Source organism: Pezoporus flaviventris, unplaced genomic scaffold, assembly GCF_033815535.1.
Source record: "Pezoporus flaviventris isolate CSIRO_AGI_PZ_B2104156 unplaced genomic scaffold, CSIRO_AGI_Pfla_v1 ptg000078l, whole genome shotgun sequence".
In the NCBI taxonomy this organism is placed as follows: Eukaryota; Metazoa; Chordata; class Aves; order Psittaciformes; family Psittacidae; genus Pezoporus; species Pezoporus flaviventris.
The window spans coordinates 17,161,311-17,182,972 of record NW_026892626.1 but is presented as its reverse complement, the minus strand read 5'-3'; the positions used below and the strand labels follow the sequence as shown (position 1 = coordinate 17,182,972).

At 45.6% G+C, this 21,662-nt stretch overlaps 1 protein-coding gene across 3 annotated transcripts in view; it reads left to right on the top strand.

The window, feature by feature from the left end:
• The window catches only part of LOC133279440 (voltage-dependent T-type calcium channel subunit alpha-1H-like), a 118,038-nt gene that overhangs the window by 86,839 nt on the left and 9,537 nt on the right, over window positions 1-21,662 (top strand). For 2 of the 3 annotated variants that reach the window (XM_061473151.1, XM_061473150.1), the window contains exons 21-28: window positions 229-354; window positions 1,021-1,110; window positions 2,318-2,531; window positions 9,817-9,968; window positions 11,920-12,029; window positions 13,144-13,277; window positions 13,855-13,925; window positions 20,883-20,961. In XM_061473151.1, the coding sequence (XP_061329135.1) occupies window positions 229-354; window positions 1,021-1,110; window positions 2,318-2,531; window positions 9,817-9,968; window positions 11,920-12,029; window positions 13,144-13,277; window positions 13,855-13,925; window positions 20,883-20,961 (976 nt within the window). The remainder of the gene's footprint in view (window positions 1-228; window positions 355-1,020; window positions 1,111-2,317; window positions 2,532-9,816; window positions 9,969-11,919; window positions 12,030-13,143; window positions 13,278-13,854; window positions 13,926-20,882; window positions 20,962-21,662) is intronic. The other variant, XM_061473152.1, reaches the window with a different exon arrangement.

The following is a 21,662-nucleotide window of genomic DNA, read 5'->3' as shown; positions in this document are numbered from 1 at the left end:
TCATCTTCCTTATGCATCTGAGGCAATACACAACAATATCTCAGTTCCTGAAGTTTCACCAGAGGTGTTTTCCTGCCATGTATGTTAAGACAGGAATCTGAGCTGGAAGGAAAGGAATTTGAACTTGACAAACAGCTACTAGGGGAAAGAAAGATAAATCAGGGCTAGACTTTCCACAGCCTCTTTTTTTTTTTTCCCCTTTTCATTTTTGGTACTTCTCAAATACAGCTTTTTAAAGGCAAGTTCTACTACTGCGATGGTCCTGATGTGAAAAACATCACTACGAAGGCTGACTGCACCAATGCTCGCTACAGATGGGTTCGGCGGAAGTACAACTTTGACAATTTGGGACAGGTAAAGTCCTCACTGCATGGATTTTCTGTAACAGTTCTTAATGGATGAGCACTTAACATAGGCATTCATCTATTGGAAGCAACCCCAAGGGGTAAAACGGATCAGGTCACCTCTTGATCTCCTGCAGCCAGACTTCCTAGGATTATACAATTCCTTATTTGTAGGAGAGTGTTCTATTAAAGCCACTGCTTTTACATGCAGTCCCTCATGTCTGGACCTCAACTGTCATTTTTAGTCTCTTGACTTCTACCTGTTGTGTTTGCAATTGAAATTAAATACGGTGGCTGAATATAGTGGCTGAAAAGCAAGACAGCTCAGAGAAGGAGCTGGGATATGTTATTGCCTTTTAAAACCCCACAATACTGAACCAGCCTGCAGTACTGATTTTTAATCATGCTCCGGTGACCAGAAAGCCTGATGTGTCTAAGCATAAGTCAGCCTGTATGTGAGAGAAAAGGAGTGTTAACAGCTCTAGTTTGCTCACTTTTAAGCCAGATACAGAAATAGGTAAAAGCATCCACAATATGTTGCATCTCTCCACCAGCCCCAGGCCAGATGATGTGTTCTGAGCTGTGCATTAGTTTTGCTGAGTGTTGTCTGTTGTATTTTCTTTTCTAGGGACTAAAATGCAAGACCAAGCTTTTCTGTTTGTTTATTTTCTTTTAGGCCCTTATGTCCTTGTTTGTCCTCTCCTCCAAAGACGGTTGGGTGAACATCATGTATGATGGTTTGGATGCTGTGGGTATTGACCAACAGGTAAATATACTGCCGAGTCCAGCTGTGTTGCTCTCCCGAGTCTCATGCTGGGGTGACTGATGGTTTTGAAGTCCCAGGAAGGAGCAGAGCTATAGGAACTGACTGTGTGTGTTGGGCTGCCAAGGTTTTCTGTTCTTCAGTGAGTACCATGTAGTAGGTAAACAAGCATTGATGGGGTTTTTTTATTTGAATGATGGTACTTGAGGAGTACTTGAGGAGCCACATGTGCCATTGCACAGCAGCTTCACAGAAGGCACGATGAATAAGAACAAACTCACATGAGACGGGGTAAAATCAGGAATGTTATGAAAGAGAAATTGTTAAGCTTGTGTATTATGTGGCATTTGAAAAAGAGAAGTCAAGAGTCTTTGATGAGTAGTACCCAATTGTAGCTACAGTAACACTTTGTACCTAATTTTCTCCTGCTTCTGAAGATCTCATAATAACTGAGAAACATTAACCATGAGCCCACATCTAAATAAAAATAAGCCAGAGCCTATCTTTAACTAAATTGATCTCACAGGTGGGATGATGCACATCCACTGAGGTTTATCTTAAGCTGTATGAAATAAATGCCACTTCAATCCTGTAAGCCCACTTATGGAGGGTAGGGTGGCTTTTACAACAGAAGTATAATTCTAGTCAGTTAGAAAGCGAATGAGAGGAAGCTGTTTGGGGAAAAATCTCCTAACTCCTCTCAGCCCTCTCCTCCTCCCCACAACAATGTACTGTGATGTCTTGCTGCTACAGAGTCCCCAATACCCTGACTTACACACATCATGCCTATACAACTTAGAATCATAGAAGCATAGTATCATAGAATGGTTTGGGTTGGAAAGGAGCTTAAGATCATCCAGTTCCAACCATCCTGCCATGGGCAGGGATGCTTTGCACTAGACCATGTCACCCAAGGTCCTGTCCAACCTGGCCCTGAACACTGCCAGGGATGGGGTATTTACCACTTCTTTGGACACCCTGTGCCAGCGCCTCACCACCCGCACAGTAAAGAACTTCTTCCTTATATCTTCCCCTTGTTTCAGTGTGAACCCATCACCCCTTGTCCTGTCACTACAATCCCTAACAAAGAGCCCCTCTCCAGCATCCTTGTAGAACCCCTTCAGATACTGGACAGCTGCTATGAGGTCACCACACAGCTTCTCTTCTCCAGGCTGAACGTCTCTCTTTGTTTTCTGATTCCCCATCTCAGCCCATCCAGAACCATAACCCTTGGATGCTTCTCTACTTCATCTCCTTCCTGCTCATCGTCAGCTTCTTTGTGCTCAACATGTTTGTGGGAGTGGTGGTGGAGAACTTCCACAAGTGCCGCCAGCACCAGGAGGCAGAGGAGGCCCGGCGGCGCGAGGAGAAGCGCCTCAGACGCCTGGAGAAAAAGCGCAGGAGTAAGGAGATGTACCTGTCTGGTCGGTAGACTGCATTACAAACCCAAATCTTTCTGAGCCCTGCCTGCTCCCAAAGCAAGACTTCCGTTCCCCTTTGGTTTTGTTTCCATGGGATTCAAGAGGCTGTTTTGTTTCGTTACCTCTTTGGCGCGGTACCTTAAGTCTTGGGTTGCCAACACCCTGGAATTGTCCTCTACAAGGCCTAAGTAAAGCATTACCTGTTTACTTGGCTGGGGAGGAAATCCTCCTCCAAGCAGATCTCTCTATCGTGCTCTGCAAGGCAAAGGTGTCCCGAGCACCGAGCGGGAGCTTGCGGTGACGGAGGGATGCAGTGTAAACAGCTCAGTGCTTACTGTGTGCACGAAGGCCAGTCCCAAGGGTAGCCCAGTGGCTTAAAGTGCCGCTTGCATCTGAGGATGGTGGATTTGATTTCCTAGTTCTTTTCTTAGACAAAATAATTGTGATGCTTTTTAGAGTCCAAGCGCATGGCCCCGCATGCCACAAACATGCTGCATGAGGGCATGAACAAAGCCACAGCCCTGGGGAGAGGAATGGAGCCCCAGGACGGGGCTATCCAGAAAATTCTTCTCTGGAAGATGTCCATTACAAGAGATGCTTGCCCCATCACAGGCTGGGGGAGCTGCTGGGACTCAGTTTGTCCTTGCACTCAGACTACATGGAAATACTGGCCAGATGCAGGGCCATCACAGTCCAACAGAAGGCCTTTAGCTGAAATCTCCTCCTCAGTGGATCTAGTAGGGACCATCAAACCAGACCAGAAAAACACCTGAGCTTGTGCTCCTTTCCTCACTTAAACCTTCCCAGGGGTTCTCACCTATTACTTCTCACCTTCACTGCTCCTTGGCAGGCTCTGCCAGGGACAAGCTGCCTATAGCATCTGGTGGGTATTCCCAGGGAAACTGCCAGGAAACCAACCACACTGACTTCCCAGCCAGTTTTAGTGAGCAGGGATAGCCTGCATTAGATGCTGGCAAGCATTTTAGAAGTAAGTGAGGGAACATGGCTTGGCCACTGTGATGAAAGATGAGCTTAGTCAGGGATAAGGCTTGAGTGCTTTTGGCCCTGCTTGCCACAGCAGTCCTGTGGCTCTTTGCCTAGCACTGTGCTGCCCTGTGTGATCTCCTGTAAAGACCACTGTGACAAATAGCTTGTTGTTTCCTTAATGTCAAGCCATAGGTATCCATTTCTAGCTGGGAAAACTGCAGTTAGATCAAATAGTCTTTTGCCTGGCTCCAAGGACATAGTACTCAGAGGGTTTGCTACTAGAAACCCAACCCTCTTAGCTGCTTTCCTGCTCTTGGAGTCCTCTTTTTTAGAGCCATGGGGGACATCAGCATTACTATTTGCACCATGGTCTCACAGGGCCTTAATCACAGAGTGACCTGACACCACAGTGAAGGCCAAGCCTGTTTCATCTATAGCTAGTAGTGAGTTAAGTAGCTGGGTTAGAATGAAATCTAGAACAAACCAGCTAGCTGCAAACCGACTTTGAGTCTCTCCAGAGATGTAGAAGAGTTCAAATACAATTTCATTTTCCTTTTCCCATCTTGGTTTTTGAGTTCAAAGTTCCAGCTAGGATTAGAAGCGGAAATCCTGAAGGCAGCATTTCCAGCACAATAGAAGAAATCAGTTTCAAGCTCTCAAGAATCATCCTGCTTGTGCAGCAGTTCTCCCCCAGTGTGCTGACCCAAGAAAACATTCAGATAAACTCAAAGCTTATGTGCAAAAAGAAGCTTATTTACAAAGATTATTAAGCATCTTTAGACAAAATAGGCTGGGGCACAGGTAAGGAGGGATAGCTTAACCCCAGCCAGTTGCTGTTCCTGATTAGTAAGTAAATCTTATTACAGCCTGTGCTTAGACACCAAGAAGAGCCAGTCCCTGTCAAAGTGATGGACACTCTTCCATTGCCCCTCTTTATTCAGCTATCTCGAAGGATAGAGCCAAGGAGATACTTCAGACCCAGGCACTGCACAGATGCAGGTTGTAACATTTCACTGCAGAGCACACAGGGAGGAGGACAGCTTTCTGGAAGGGGATTAAGTCCAATATAGCAACTGAGAGGCTAAATGTTTGGCCATTTGTTGGGTTTCCAGGAGGTTACCTCAGATCGTCTGGCTCTGAGGTCTCCTGCATGCCTCTGTTCAACATGGACAGGTTGGTGGCCAAATATTAGTCATGAACAAGGTGAAATAAAATTCCTGATACACATTTTGGAAGGTTACAATTTGCGTTTTAATGGATTATTTTTAGTATTTAAATGGGAGAAGTTTTCACCTTCTGGGAGAGTCAGAAGATGATGGATATGGCAGACTCAGAAAGATGTGAAATGTGGATGGTGCCATGTGTGTGGCAGAGTGTCTGGGGGGGGAATGTCTGTGTACACATGCAGGGATGGGATGCTGCACATGCTTTCCACATGCCCCAGAGCTGTGTGTGTCACCCATATGGAGGAGCAGGTGAGAGGCAAGATGAGCACAGGAGTCTACATTGGGAAGCTTAGCTGAGAACCCTGCTTTTGCTTTAGTTGCCATTTCTAGCAGTTGACCTGAGGAGATCATAAAGGGGAAGAAGAATTAGGGCTGGTAACAAGAGTCAAATCCAGCATAGCCAACAGATGTACCTGAGCAACACATCTGGACTCGCTCTGTCTGCTTGGCATCTTGTCTTTGTGTCCTGTCTTCTGTCTGTAATGTCCTCTGTGTGTAGTAATCCTGTGTGTATTTCTGTGTATTGAGGTCTTTGAGCATCTTGTAGGTATCTACACACAGATAAATGCATCCTTGAGCCATACTAGGCTTGGGCTCATGCCTGGAAATGGGTTACAGCTTATTAGTGCCTGGGTGTTTCCATCAGAGCAGGCCCTGCGTACAAATCCCAGGCTCTGCAGGCTGGGTCCAGGATTTAGACCCTGTGTGCAGACCTATCAGCAGCTGGCAGAGGGATTGCTCCATGGAGCACACAGCCCTGCAGCTGGACACAGCTCCTTCATCAGACCCCATGCAGGTGGGATGGGGAATTGTCACGTGCCTGTTTTGGGGGTACCTTCAGGAACCTGGCAGGAAGGTCCCTGTTCATCTCTGTCAGACACTACCTCAAACCTTTCCAACAGGTATCTTGTTTCCCATCTGAGAGCCACTGTTATGAAGGGACAGGACAGGGTGACATCCCCCAGCCCTTGTCAGCATGCCTTGACTCTCTGTGCTCCTGCAACAAGCATCACTCGAGGTACCAGCAACAGAGAATCACAGAATCAACTAGGTTGGAAAAGACTTTAAGATCAAGTCCAACCTGTACCCCAAACATGGACCCAACATGTCAGCAGGGTGCTGGCTCCATGAAAGCAGCCCAGCCTTCAGACGCAGGCTACAATAAACTCAGCACTGAAAGCAGGCCCTGGGTTTGCCAGTTAACTCAAATCACATGAGTAAATAGGGTGTGGGGTTGGAATACACTGCAGAAATGCATTTGATGTGGTTTTCAAGGCAGAAATACACAGTGTACTATTAAATATGAAGGTAAAAATTCAAGATAAACTAGAATATTTTTCTGACACAGTCACTACCTCCATCCGCTCTATATACTATGTAAATACATATAGTGTAATTTAACAGTCCTGCAGCTCCTAACCTTTAATGAGGTTTTCAGAAGACACAGACCAAAACCAGCCTCCCCAGATTGAATTTTTGTATTAAAACCACATGGATCAGCTTCATCTCCTCTGTATTCATGATACAAAGCCAAACCCAACCCTCCTGTTTGTGCTGTGAAGCACTAAGCAGGACTTGTTGTCAAGGTCACACACAGGCAGTGCTCTTGGTCTTCAAAGGCTGCGAGTGGGCTCTGGGTGATGCTGTGTGCTGAAAGCAGTGCAGGCAATGCTGGAAATGCCTGGCTCAGCGTGGGGAGGCCCAAGCTGGGGAGCAGAGAGTGCCTTCCAGTAGTGTCACCAAGTCACCGGTCTCTGGGAAGACCCCAAAATTGGAGAACTCAGAAAATAAATGCTTTTTGCTGCTTTCTGCTCTGTATGAGTGGGGTCACAGCCGTGTTTCCCTGAGGCATTTCCCAACACAGAACCGAGCATCTGAGCATTTTAGATGGAAGAGGCCAGGTTTGGTTTAAGACCGAGCAGAGATGCCTTTCACAGCACTGACTGCAAGTCTTCCTCTCTAGGGGGGAGCAGTTGTGGGCAGCACAGTGCTATTTAAATGCCACAACCATGGCTCGATCCAGCAGAAATATTTGAGCTGTAACTAAAAGTTTGGGCACATCTGCTTAGCATTTCCAACTAGGGAATTTTCAAACTATCTAGCTTATTTTTCCAGGCAGCTGCAGGTATAAAGCTACTTCTGTGCCAAGCATGCGTATAAACCCATTAGGGCTTTCTAATGTTTCATGCAGAGGAGAATAATGGAGGAGCTGTAGCTAGCAATTGGAATGCCAACCTAAAGGCTTTTAAGCTAAGAGACAGTGCTTCATTAGTTTTCCTGTCGGCAGAATCACCAGCAAAGTAGTTTAAATACTCTGCAGAAAGGTGAGGTTCAAGCCTTAGCCAACATCTAGAAGCAGGGTCGAGAAAGGACTGTGGTTTTCCTTTTATGTATATTTGATGGTTTCTCCTTTCCCTCCTGCATTTCCACCAATTCAAACCATCAGCTGCAGGGATACTTGTCGGTGTTTGATGTAAGTCTGCTAGTTGGCTGAATGGAGACTCATCCCAGAAACTGTTTCCCTGGAAAAACCAGGCCCAGATTGCATTTTGCCTGCAGTAATTAATGAGGCATTCGATGTCCCCTGTTTGCTGTGCCCGCATCCCTGTGGTCCACTGTTCTCATACAGGTTCTCCTGCAGGTTCCATGTCTCTGGCTAAGCAGACTGTGCGACAAACACTTAACACCCAAACTGGGGAGAATAATGTCGTATATCCTAAGAAGTAAAAATGTGTGTCTGAACTGAGAGAAAGCCAAAGCCACTCATTGTGCTGTGATTGAAGTAAAACTCCTGTTCCTAAAGGGACCACGAATGACCCAGCAGAGATGAGGGCTTTGGAGCTCTGAAATGCAGCCTCCCTCCTGTCCGGAGTGGGTCAGGGCTGCAGTGAGGCTGTGTGGCTGACCTCTCACTGCTTTCACCCTGCTGCAACCCCTCTGGCTCCATGGGCTTGTCCTGACCTAATGTCAACACCACCAGAGCAGAAGCTGGCCTGTCCTTCCTGCACACCCCTGCTCACCATTAGCCTCGCATGGGCAGCATCTCCTCTAATGGACATTGCATGGGTTACTGTGCTGAGCATGACTGTGTTGTTGCATGTGTTTCAAACTGTTGTCAACTTTATCCCAGACTGTCCCTGTATGTGTCCCCCCAGGAGAAGTTTCATCTGTTAACTTGGCTTCAGGGGTGTAGTGCATCCTAAATGAGAGTAGTTGCAGTCACCTACAGCCTGTTTTCCTTCTGTGCTGCTAGCCAGCGTGTCCACACACCACACAGCACTGCTAATGTTGTTCTGAGCTCCATTAATCAACCATTTGCTGTTAATAAATAGTCCCTTAATACAACATTTGACTATTTGGGGTATTCTGGGACCACCCAACAAGCTGATACTTTGCATTTCCAAGAAGACATTTCCAAACACAAACCTAAGAAGTCTGTTGCAATCCTGAACACCCATGAAAGCACATTGTGCAGGCTCAAATGAATATTATACAGCTATGTTTTTACTAGTATTTTTTAAACACAGCAGATCAGCGGAGCTCAGTAGCAAGCACAGCTCCACCAGTCCAAGAGGACCGGTAGGACGAAGGCACGTGGCACATGAAAGCAAGAGAAGAATGTATCCAAAACGACTGTGTTTGCTTTCATCTTGTTTTTCCACACCCATTAGGGGCAAAAAAAAGCAGTCTTGGTGGCCCTGGTCAGAAGGAAATGTTTTTCAAATGCCTCCACTCCACTTTTAACTACCAGAAAAAACAGGAGCTGAAAGAGAGCAACAGATTCAGTTTCCCTTTATCCAATTTTAAGGGTTTGGACTTGAATCTGGCATCAGTTGTGCTACCAAAAAAAAACCCCACATTTCAAAAGTCACTTTAACTGAAAGATATCAGGAAGATCAGAGGAGTGGAAGATGCATTTCAGGGAGGCACTGAGCACTTTTGAACTTATTTACCTCCTGATTTCCAACTCTTTCCTAGCTCCTTATGCTGAATTTGCTGAAACATGAGCAACAAAACCCCCTCTCTGTTAAGAACAATCCTGCTGTGACTTAGTATGACCCAATATGTCTCTTCCACTTGCAAACTCTACAACAACACTGCCTGTGGCCTGAAGTGCACCCTTTGAGTATTTACATTTCTGAAGTTTGAGAAACATGTGTCTCCATCCAAGCACCCACAATGGTCTAATTTAAGAGAGCCACACGCAGTAAATACAGCTCGGTCACAGGGCAGTGTCTAAGCTCTCTCCTTGGAACAGCCCCAGGCACTTGGTCATCTGCAGAACTATCCCCATTTCACAGACAAGAAAAGAGTCCTGCCCAGAGACAAAGATATAAAATCCATGTGGTCATAGCCTGAGTGGTGTTTTAGATGCAACCATGCCCTTGGTTTTATATTTCCAGAGGAGCTTGTGCTGATGGTCTTTGTAGAGGCAAATGCTGAGCACCCCACGCCATTGCTGTGATGCTCTCCTGTGTGCTATAACCCTCACGCATGTGCCCTACTTTGCCACAGGCATTGCTGTGTCTTCTTTAGACCTTTAAAATAAACCAAAAACCTTCTGTAACAGAAGCTGAGCTCAGGGTATGTTCTTTTATGTGGAACATGCCTGGCATCAGCGGGATGAAGAGAAATTAGACCTGCCTTGAGCCTTTCCTCTAAACTGGAGTTGAAGCTTTGATGGGTTTGAAGCTTCTCTCTTGGCTTTGGGTCTAATTTCCATCCTGCTTCTCACCTTTCCTCATGTGGCAAGAGTCCCGTGAAGTGGAGATGTTGTCCACTAGTTTGAGACAGAGCGGTAAGGACAGGGAGTACCTGGGGGGTGAAAAAGGACATAGTTGTCAAAGCTGTGGAGCTCCATTCTGCAGGCACAAGAGGTTTGGCTCAGCTACTGCAGTTCTCAGTGCTAGGTGGAGTCACTTGGCCGTTACACGTGGCTTGCTTGAACAAGTTCTGCCACAGGCTTTGCCCCGCTTTAGGGTGTGTGTAAGACCTGACCTGTAGGCCACATTGTGGTGGTTGCCAACCATGCAGCAGGGCCTGTGTTCATTGTGTTGCCTTTCTGTCTCCTGCAGAAGCCCAGCGCAGGCCTTACTATGCTGACTATTCCCCAGCGAGGAAGTACATCCACACCCTCTGCACCAGCCACTATCTCGACCTCTTCATCACTTTCATCATTGGGGTCAATGTCATCACTATGTCAATGGAGCACTACAACCAGCCAAAGGTATGAGCTGCACATCAACTGTGAAACACAGCAGCAGGGGATAGCAGAGGACCTGAGGACCATACACTGTTCCCTTGAGATACCGTTGAGCAGTGAGGTCTGCAGCCAGCTCCACTTCCTTGGGACCATTCCCTGTTGTTCAGCAGGCTTCAGACTCAACATTACAATCTATTCAGCTTTAGGCCAGCTCTACCATTTGGGAGCCTCTTGCCTCAGCCAAAAGCTTGATTCCCATTGCTTTTGTGCAAAAAAAAAACCCAGAGAATAACAGAAAGTGAGCTAAACTTTTACTAGGAAAAGACCAGGCTAAATATTTCCTCTCTGGATCCAGACATGACTGCCCCTCGAGCTGTAAAACAGTCCAGAGTTTTGGAATATTCCACCAACAGATATAAACACGAAGTTAATGCATGCAGAGCAACGTTTCTTTTCCTCAATGAATTTAGAATAAACCAACTGTTAAGTACAACCCTTCTTTACATATCATAAAATCATTCTTTCCTAACAAAACCTTTGGCATAAATCACACAGCCTGTCCATTTGCTGCATCTATTAATGTTCCATTCCATTATTCACAGAGCAAAAAGCTCAAGATTTATTTTCTAGTAGGTAGGTCTACCAGGTAACCTGCAAATGTCTTCTGGATGCTAAAGCCACAGGGGCACCAAGCTCCAGGGTAACGTGAGTGTGTTTTACACCAGCTGACTGTGTGCTGTTCTGCCCCAATAATTCCTTTGCATAACAGCCTTTGTTTCTCATATAAATATTATTTATCTAGATTAGTTTTTACTTACACTTGGTTTATGTTCATGTAAAACAGAGTTGTAAATCTGAATACGAGCCATCACAGTTGATATAAGAAGTCAGGCTCAGGCAGTGTGCTTCAGGTGAAATAGTAAATTGTCCCAAATACTTTAGAGTTGCTGTTTCATTTTAGGTTCTGGAACAAAACCAGGTGTTGTAATGCATTGAGGAATGTCAACATCCAAAAAACTTTCAGCTCTTGTTCCCAAATAATCAGTGCACGTTCATCCCACATATCTGGGCTCAGCAAAGCAGTCACCACACACACATGATGAAGAGAGCTGTCCTGTGTCCTGAGGCTCCCTCTGTCAACAAAGCAGACATTGCTTTGCAGACCCTTCTTTTACATTTCATTTCCAGTTGTGTCTGGTTTGATCTTCATTGTTGTCTTTCTTCTCGTAAGAGACCTATATTGCATTTAACTAAATTCCCCCTTCCTCCCTCCTCTCCCTAAATCCCACGCAACCACAGAGCTGTTTCACCCTGCAATTATCTATTTTAAGGTCCCATCAAGATTCTTTTGCTATTGTTGGCCTACAATTGCAATGAAATCCATTATAAACACTCATCATCTTCAAGTATAAACACTGTGGATTCCTGACTTCCGAGGGCAGCAATGTGGAGAGCATGAACATTGCACCAAATATGGCCATCCTCTGCCCAGCTCTAGAGATGTAGCATGGTTCAAGAAGGCAAGATTTAATCCATCTCCAACATTATTTCTTTTTCTGAGCATTTGAAGCAAAGCCATTGTCCTAAGGATTGCCATGCTGGAATAAAGAAATGATCCGTCAAGTCTTTTATTCTACCCAAGGCAAGACAGTTCAGAAGAAGTAAACTTTGTTAGATGGGGAAAGGATGGAATTTCTCTCTGACCCAGACTGAACAATTTGTGCACTGAATTTGGAGGATTGATAGCTCTTGACTAGCATTAGTGCTTATGAGGGTTTTGTTTGCATCAGTGTCTAAGCCTTTGGTTGAGTTTTGGGGTGTGATTCAGTGCAGTTTTGTAACTGAGCTCTGCAAGCTATTACAACTTTACTGCTTTTATCTCTGTGTCTATGACATCCTTGTGCCTGCCAGTGCCTCCTCAGAGGGTCTAGGAAAGGATAGGTTGGGCTGGTCTAACTGGTGTCTCTCTTTTCAGTCCCTGGATGAAGCCCTGAAGTACTGCAACTATGTGTTCACCATCGTCTTTGTGTTTGAGGCAGTTCTGAAGTTGGTGGCATTTGGGTTTCGAAGGTTCTTTAAGGACAGGTGAGAGTATTTGAAACTCCTTTGTGTTTGGGGTAGAGCTGTTATTGACCCAGTTTCAAAGCCAGATGCTGGGTGAATGTAGCATCATTATGACTGCACGACATGCTGTGTGTGAGGAAGAGCAAAGGGCTGTCTCTCCATGGGTGCAAACTTTATAGTCTAGCTATTAAACATTCTAAAAACTGATGGTATTGCTTTGCAGAAGGAATCTGGGGAATCTTACAACATTCCAAATACATTCTTTCCCCTGATATTTGCCTCTCCACCAGGTCTGACCAGCTCACCTTAGAGGTCAGAAACAATTTGTTGGCATCAATGCAATCCTCAAAAGAGTAGTTTTGCCAGCCTAAGGTCGCAGAGTCCCTCAGAGCAGGTCTCCTTTGCAGTCCAAATCAGTCATTTGGTAGGCTGCTGCCTTTCTAAAGCCTTTGGCAAAGACAGAGGTAGTTGTGTTCAGCCCCACTGCCTTCAAATCCCACCTGCAAGGACTGAGGGATTTTATCCTGCCTCACATTTAGCCAGAAACAAATGTGTATGAAAGCACATAGTGGTCTGGTGACTTGCTGGTGGGGAGCAGGGTGAGACTGGACACTTTTCCACATGATCAGCTTGTTTACTTCATTTATCCTAACAAAGTGGTTGAAAGCTGCAATGAGCAATATGAGTTATGAGGGTAATTGTGTAGTAAAGACACTCAGTTTCTTGCTGTCTTTCTTGTACTGGTGTGGAAATATCAATAAAATATCTATAAATCGGTGGAGTAAACCCAAAGCCAAGTGACATAACATGGGAGCAGAGGTACTGCATCAAGCAGAGGTCCCTCTAGCCTAATACCTTGTCCCTGAGAGTGGCTCCAAGTGGATAGCAGGGGGACAGTAGGGACCAGAAGGCAAGCAGGGACACTTCCCAATCACAGCCTACAGCAGCTTGTGGCTCAGAACCAGACTGTGCCAGCTGCAGTGAGTTGATTTTGTACCACAGAGATGATCGTGGTCCCAGATGTGAGAAAAGAGAGGCATTTGGGATTTGCTAGTGCTTGCTATTAACAGATGATTCTCTACTCTTGGATGTCTGTCCACGTATGACCTTTGTCCTTCCTCTCTTTGTCTCTTAGGTGGAATCAGCTGGATTTGGCCATAGTTCTGTTATCAATCGTGGGAATCACACTGGAGGAAATTGAGATGAATGCTGCACTGCCCATCAACCCCACCATAATCCGCATCATGCGGGTGCTGAGAATAGCACGAGGTATGGCCTGCTCCGTAGGTCTCCAGCCATCCCTCAGATACCTCAGGAAATGGGTTGGCCATTTGTTCTTCTAGTCCTGCTGTTTTAGTTTGACTTGAGAGCAGTTGGGTGATGAGGCTGCAAAATGTCAAATCAGTGATGAGCTGGGGGGGGGGGGGGGTGTTTATGGGTGTTTCTAGTGGCACCTTAGATTGGTCTCTAATTCAGATCACAGACCTTTTATATTCATAGCAGACAGAAGCAGAAAGCACTGGAGAAGGGAGCATCAGAGCTTGAGATGATGTTCTTCACTGATGAAGTGTCTTCCACGCTCCCATTTTCCTGCTAGGGCAGTAGTGGGCTTCTTGTGCCTTTTGTTCCATTTTACTGATGTCCTTAACATTAACTGGTGTGTGAAATAGTCAAGATGTTCAGATGTTCTGTGAGCCCTGCCAGGATGCAGTGAGCTTACTATCATATGAAGAGATGCAAGAGAGATATAAACCCTCCCTACAATATCTGAAGCCAGATTTTCTTTTATGGATTTTACTCACAATATTCCCTAGCCCTGCTGACCAGGATTTGATTCTCTTTATAGTGCTGAAACTGCTCAAAATGGCCACTGGGATGCGAGCTCTCCTGGACACAGTGGTACAAGCACTTCCCCAGGTAAGCTCCCAGACTTTATCCATGCCCAGTTTGTTCCCCTTTTGGGCCTAGGGGCAGCTCTGTGCCACTGTCTTTGGTGGGCACTAGGAGCCACCTGTGCCTTGGTAGCAGTGTTGCATGGCACACCCTGCTCACATACTATTAGATGGGAGAACCACAGTGATGGGAAGTTAACAGAGAGCCTGTTGCTGTAGACAGAGCTCTTATAAAACACAGCTTTCACTGCCAAGTTCAGGAAACACAAGGATAGACAGAGAAAGCTGTTGGTGACAGCATTGGAAGTAGACAGCCTCCAGCTCAGCAGTTTTCTTTGTGAGAAAGGAGCAACCATGTTTATTGACACCTATTGACAGAGGAACTGCAGACTATAAAAGGCAAGTAGAGGAGATGTTAAAAGCTTGAAGTGGGGTCTCAAATCACCATATCCTCATGAGCTGCAAGAGAAACGACGATGCTGCCAGTCGTAATATTCAATAGGGTCCTTCAAGTGTTCAGTTCCTGGCACTGCTTTTTTATGGATCCGTTTATTTGGAAAAAGAAGGAAAGAAACCTTTTGCTGACTTGCACTCCTCCCTCAAAAAGATCTGAAGCACATCAGGATTCCAAGAAATGTGGAGTTCCTGTGTTTTTAAAATCTTATGCTATTTAAGCTGTGTTCTGCCAGTTTGTAGATGTAATGGTCTGCATCCCAATCTTTCAGTCTTTAGAGTCAGCTCAGCTGCCTACGCATTCCTATTCCATCTGTCACCAGGATCCTGTATCCAGGTGATCTATATTCCAGACATTACTGGAAACATTTACTGCCACACTTTACCCAGAAGTGAGTACTAAAAAAAGGTTCAAACCCATGAAGAATGAGGCAGAGGAACTCTGCAGCCTTCTTCTCTGAGCTGGCAGTTCAGATACAGAACTTCTACCAGGCACAGGGATGGTCTGACAAGTCCTTAGTTTTCAACCCCTCCAAAACATCCCATAGCTGAATCACTGGAAGGAGTTTACAAGTGGTCCCACTCTGTCCTAATAGAAGGTAGTGTAGTGTAGGGAGAGCCAGGCCTTCCCTCTCCCAGCCCCACAGGCACGGGGAGATGGCAGCACACCATGGCGGGCACTCACATCTTGATCAGCTGCCTGCAGAGGGAATCATATCTCAAAGGCAGGGTGATACCACTGTGGCTTGGCCAAAAGCAGGCACTGTGTAGACTACTCTTCCAGAATAGGAGTGGCCGTATGAGAATCAGTAGAACTAGTAAATGTAATTACCCAAATATACCCGTATGAGTTAGTTGCTAAGTACAAAGAAGCTTGTGGTCTATTCAAAAAAGAATTGGAAAACAAGGGGAATTTCTTTTTCTTGGAAAGACCCATTTACTTTTCATCACTGCCATAAAGATGTTTCTAATCTGAGACATTTGCTCTATGGTATTCAGATTTCCTTCTCAGTGAAGGGTTTTGGCTGAGACTAAAGCATGGAATTTACCAGCCTGACCCCTGTTTTGGTATTTCAAGAAACCATTTGATTTGTGTCCTTTTCTTCTTCTTTCAAAACCATTGTGATTACAGAGCATATTTTCTCTTCTCTCCTTATTTTCTCTCCACCCCAAACAATAGGGTGGCTACAGGCCAGGCCTTTTGTTTCCTTAGGGCATTTCTGCAGTTTATATTCAATCCAAAGTCTCTTGTAAAGGGGAATCCCCAGGGATATTCCAAGCAGATCTTGTGAAGATAAAAATGCTATTTTGTCCTCCAGTGAAATGCAGCAAATGAGAAGAGAAATTTGGGAAGACCTCTCTGACAACAATCACTCTTCCTAAAGCTGCAGCTTGTGTTTAGAAGGCAGGGGCAAAGTTCCTACCCCCATTAAAACCACAGCTGGAAAACCTTCATTGAATGTGGCTGCAAAGTGACAAGAAAAAACTCCTTTTCTGTTTATTCATTACTGTTTCCAGGGAAATTCTTTGTCTGGTGTATGTAAAACGTCCATTTATGGGATTACAATGACAAGGTATTGTCATTGCTCTACACTTTTCCTCTTTTGGGGTGATTTTCATCAGCTTCCTACTTTATTCAGCAGCAGATACAGCTTGAGTAATACTTAGAGGACCAACTATCAGCACTCAGTACAAAGCAGGTTTTCAAGACCTCTTTCAAGTGTTTTCCTCTTCTTGATGAGCTCTGGCCCCATTAAGGCATTATAAAGAATTACACCACTCCTGTGCTTCAGCTGAATATTCTCTTGTTCGTGCATCTGGTGGCTGCACTGGTTTTGTAAGCAATGTCTGCTCTGTAAGGCTCCAGTGTGATGGTAATCCTTTAGTGCTTTTCCCATCCCCTGCTTTCCAAAGGACAATAGTAAAATATGGAACTTTCCTAACAAGATCCAGGTTCTTTTTCCTTGTTTTCTCTCACTTGGTCTATGGATGGCACATCAGTTAAATGCAAGACTATACCTCCTATAGAATCATAAACTATGTTGGAAAAGACCTTTAAGATCATCAAGTCCAAGTCTTTGTCTTCAAAGCTTGGAACTCCCCCGGATGGACTCTCTGCTAAGAAAAATGTGAAGAACTCCTTGTTCTGTCAGTGCCCAGAAATCAGTAGTTTGCTCCTGTCCAGGAGTTTAACCCTTCCTGGTGCTGTAATTCCTGTGCTCATCTCAGCTTCAGCTCTTGAAGAGGTTTTCTGGCATTGTCTAACAGCAGAAACAAGTCTGCTTTTGCCAGATGCTGAAAACCCACAGTGATTGTGAAGCTCAGAGAGCAAGAATAGAAACGTCTTAGCAGCAAGCACTGCGGATGAGGCACAGTTTGGAAGATAGGTATGTGCTGCACGCTGGGAGGAAATACAGAGATGCCCAAGGGGTTTGAGTGGTGAAGAAGAAATCAGTAGGTAAAGAAGCCACCATTCTGCTGGCTGTTAACGCTGATGGATACTCAGAAAGGGAGCTCATTCAGTTCAGCCTTGTGGTTGCACCAGTGAGATGACTTTATCCTCCAAGGTTGTCTGTCTGGCCCTTACCACTAGTCCTGGAATCCACACAGATGGCCTCCGTTTTCCAAGCAGACAAATGTGTCCGTTTTCTCTTGGGTCCAGTGCATAAATTAGCCTGCTTTCCTGCTGCCAGGATTATTGCTTTGGCTGGAGAGTGCTGGAAGGAAGATGAGGAGGACTTATGTCCTTGGAAAGGATTGGCAGAGGCTTACTTTTATGAGAAATTGCTCTTGACAGGCTTCCCAGATTGCTGTATGCATTGCCTGCATGAACAACCGAAATGCCAAGGTGTGGGCCAGTGATGCAGAAATAATTGATGTCAGAGCAGAAGAGCCACAGGAGGAACTATAGTGTGCTTCAGCCAGCCATTGCAGGAGTGGGGCACCAGGAGACACATCTTTCACCAAAGCCTCTTCCAGAGCAAGAGGATCTAGAGGGGCTTGGGTAGGATCACACAGCTGGAAGTTCAACAGAGGAGTGGTAGTGCCCGTGTGGCCGGTGTCCTCTTGTACATGATCAATGCAACACCCTTGCACATCAAGCTAACACAACCTGGGATAGATCTGTCTTTACTTAGGGCCTAGGTCAGAGGTTGAGACGTGCAGTTGTGTTTAGTTACTGCAGTGTCAGTTAGAAGAAGGCAAAAAGCTAATAGCAGGGATGTCTACAAAAGTGAAGCAGAGAGAGCCTCTCCAGGCCATGCAAAGGCAGTGGGAAAAGGGGTTTACTGGGTGTGTGGAGAGGAGAGTCACTTTTCTTGCCACATCAGGGTTATTCCAGGGTTTTTGCAATGGTAGATCACAGATCAAATAGGATGCACTGAGGGTGCATAGAGGCCCTCCCTGCTTCTCTGGGTGGGATGGAGGACTCTGCCTCTCTCCCCACAGCATCCCTCTGTCCTAGGCACCCAAATACTTTTGCCAGCAGTACGTAACAGCCAGGATGCCAGAAAGCTCAGGAGGAATCACAGATACTTGCCAGTGTCTCTATCTTCTCTTGTGGCTTCTCTGAGGTACTTCAGGGTACCAAGACCATCTCCAAGATGCTCTTCATCTCCTACAAGCCATAGTTTCCCCTCAACACTGGAGCCACAGCAAATGATGGATAGTCCCTGGCTGCCAGAGAGAGGGCTTATCTGTAGTTTTCTCTGCCCAGCCAAAGGCACCAGCCCATATCAGGGGGAATTTGATAGATAAACAGAGCATGGGCTGACCTGGTCAGTGCTGCTAGAGCAGAACCACTTCTCGGACCCCGCTTGGGTGTTAGGCTGCCAAAGCTGAGGTTGATGACCAGAGCTGGATCTCTGTCCCTGATGGAGTTCAGCAAAGGCATCCCAGCCTTTGGCTGCTGGAGGAAAGTGCCTGGATGTGCTCCTGCCCCCTCCTGCTCCTCCCAGAAACGTGATTCATGCACATTTTTTTTGTCTGGTCTCAGAACATCTCAAAGTGCTTTAGAGACATTAATTCTCCATCCACAAGGGTATTGCAAAGGGGTATGTTGAGTTACAGGAGAGGAATGACTCACCCAAGGTCACAGACACAGATAGAGCCTGCCTTCTCTGCTGCTCAGCAGCCTCTGGCTGACCTTGCTACCTCCACCTCAGCCTATCTCTGAGAACATGCCCTGGGTCCTTCTCTGTGCTCAGGCCATGGGCTGAAGAGGCACGTGTACCAGAGAGCCACAGGCTAGCACTGACAAAACATTACATCTAGCAATGATTTGTACCGATTCAACACAGCCAGAAGCTGCACAAACAGACCAAGCAGTCCCATCACCCATCTCAGGATCTTTCACTTGCTGCTGTCACCTGCATCTCTCTTTCACATAGCCACGTTTCCAAATCACAGTCACTTCCCAAGAGAAGCATCAGCTGAGCTCTGAAACTGCTTTCACCACAGGCAGACGCAACCTCAGACACCAGCAATCACCACATTAGCAAACATATGTGTCAGCGTATGCCTATGGCTGTGATGCTTCGAGCCTACACAGCAAACCCATGAATGTAAGCTGGTTTTTGAAGGACTTGCTATGAGATACATTGGTTCAGTCGTGTAATTAGTCATGATCCTAAATACAGCATCTTCTACAAATGCACACTAGAGAGCAGGCAAATGGCTTATGAGCAAATGTTAGGTCATAACATGCTTTGCATGTCGAGAGATAATAGTTTTGACTGATAACCTGGTAATAACTTTGATGTTAGGCTAAATTCCTTGAAATTTCATCAATGCCAAAAGTTTGCAGACTGATTTATTAGGCATTAAACCATCAGTAAAATATTCAGCTTATAGGCTGCTTTGAAACAGATCCAAGATCTTCCTCTGCAGTGATACAACATCAGGCTCTAATGTACACTCAGCCTAGCACTTTTCTTCCCTTTAATTCCTTGCTGCGTTGCCTCCCCAGCAGTGTATGTGGGTGCATTTGCAGTGTCCCTGTTTTCTTGTGTTTCCTCATTTTGCAGCCTTACAAGCCATCAGTGCCTAGCAGACATGAGTTAGGAAACACTATTGAAGAAGACAGTACATGCAGATGAAATAATCCAGACCAGCCATCCACCTCCCTGTATTATCTCTTTTATTCCCTGGAGGATAGTAATAATGTTAGTGGAATTGCAAAGGTCTCTGTGTAGTAGCCAGTTGAAGCTTTATAGCAATTACAATCTCCACTGGGTGATTTGACTGTTCCTATTTCTTTAATACAAAAAATCCCAACTATTTCATAAGTGATATCTGTGTTAATTTTCTGATAACAGGTATCACATTCATAACCTTTCTAATGACATTAAGCAGCATGGTCAAATGCCCAGCAACACTGTGGCTGTGCTGCCTCAGAGAAGAAAGCTGTCTCAAGCTGAAGGGTTTACTAGAAGATGCCTTGGAGATCATGAATCCCTCAGCCTGAGTACCTGAATCACCAGCTTAGTTTTTATTTAGAGATGAAATGATGATCAGTATGTGATCACTCAATCTCCATTACAAGCTGAGAGACATAAAGCACTTAAAAGTGGCAGGAAAGGTAAATGTGACCAGAGTTACCTGAAGGTAAAATGCAGGTGGTTAACTGGTCGAGCTACTCTGCCCTTCATGTTCCCTGCCTGTATCACAAAAAATCCCTGCTCTTTGAGATGTTGTAAAGGCTTAGACCCACACAGTGATTGACTCCAGTGTAGATAAGTGCAGTGCCGTTGTTGCTAAGAGCCTTTGTGTTCCCTTTAGCATCCTTGCACTTCTATTGCGATCGCTTTCAGCCCCCTTGCAAGGCATGTTAATACCTAACAGTAGCACACCACACAGTGTTTGAACTGCAAGGTGCCTGCATTTAAGTGTTGGTATATAGAATAAAGCTTTTCTTTTGAGCCACTGAAAGCTAAAATGCAGGTAGTTGTTGTTGAGAAATATCTGTGAAGTGGCAAGGCCAGGAGAGCTTTACATCTTACTGCAGCATATGTTCCTTTACTGAAAGCCCTCCAGGCTAAGGAAACCTTTGCAAACCAGGCAATTCCTCCTGTGGCTTGAGACATGTCTTGTTAATGTCACTGCTCTGAAACCCTCAGCCTTTGTGCTCGGAATCTCAAACCTGGCAAACAGAAGGGAAAAGCCCTTAAAACTCAAACCAGAGCAGCAGGTCACTTCAGCTACCACTGCACTGAAGTGCAATGCTAAGTGCCAGAGGCTACAGCTACAGGTTGGCCAAATTACAGATGAAGGCAGCATCCGGGTGAGTGGAAGAGCAATGGAGAGGCCACAGAGCCTCAGAGATAGCTTTGCATGTGGGAATCTGCTCCTTCCTCCATGCAGGAGACTTCTCTGGGTCTATTAAAGCAGAAACGTGAAAGGGGAGCAGGGAGCTGGATCAGGAATAGGGGAGATGGTGATTCCCTCTTTAGCTTGTGTTTAAAATGTGATGGAGCAATTTAATTCATGACCTCAACTTGCCTGACCCTTGTTCTGCTTTCTCCTTGTGTAGGTAGGGAACCTTGGCCTACTTTTTATGCTCCTGTTTTTTATCTATGCTGCCCTGGGAGTGGAACTGTTTGGCAAACTGGGTGAGTAATGTGCCTGACGCAGCTTATTTCATCCGGTTGATGTTTATTTGGTATCTAGCTGTTTCCTTTCTTCTGTCCTTCATCCTTGGGCCTTCCTTAGCTTCACAGCTCCCAGTCTGAAGATGAAAGTTCTTTTGATCTCAGGGTCACAGATGACACATGAGGATGTAATACAGAACCTGTCTAATGTGCACACGCACACACATTTAGAGATTTATGGCCGTAGAGGAACTATTTACTGTTTAAATATAATTGTTCAGCATGAGTGCATTCACAAAGATGGAAGTTTGCTACTTATGGCACAATATGAGTCTACAAAGCTGGATGGTGGTCAGATTTGTGCTGGAGAGATGCCACCATAAACACACCTCTCCTCAGAGCTTCCACCACACTCCATTAGTTTTCTGCACTTGGCTAACATTGCTCTTCCAGCTGTCCAAGTCTTGTCTGTCCTTTGTTCTCAGCATCACCTTCCCCTTTCTACATAAATCAGGAAGCATCCACTGGTTCCTGATTGTCCAGCATCATTTATTCCTCTGGCTTGAGGATGCTGCGGGGCTGGTCATGAATGCGTCCAAGACTAAAAACAGAATCAGGTGGAGTCAGAGAGGAAACACCATAGCCCTACCTTGCCCAGCTTAGTTAGGCCAAAGCAGTCACTGCCTTTAAACGTGGTGTTGGAAGGAGATGTGCCTGTCTCC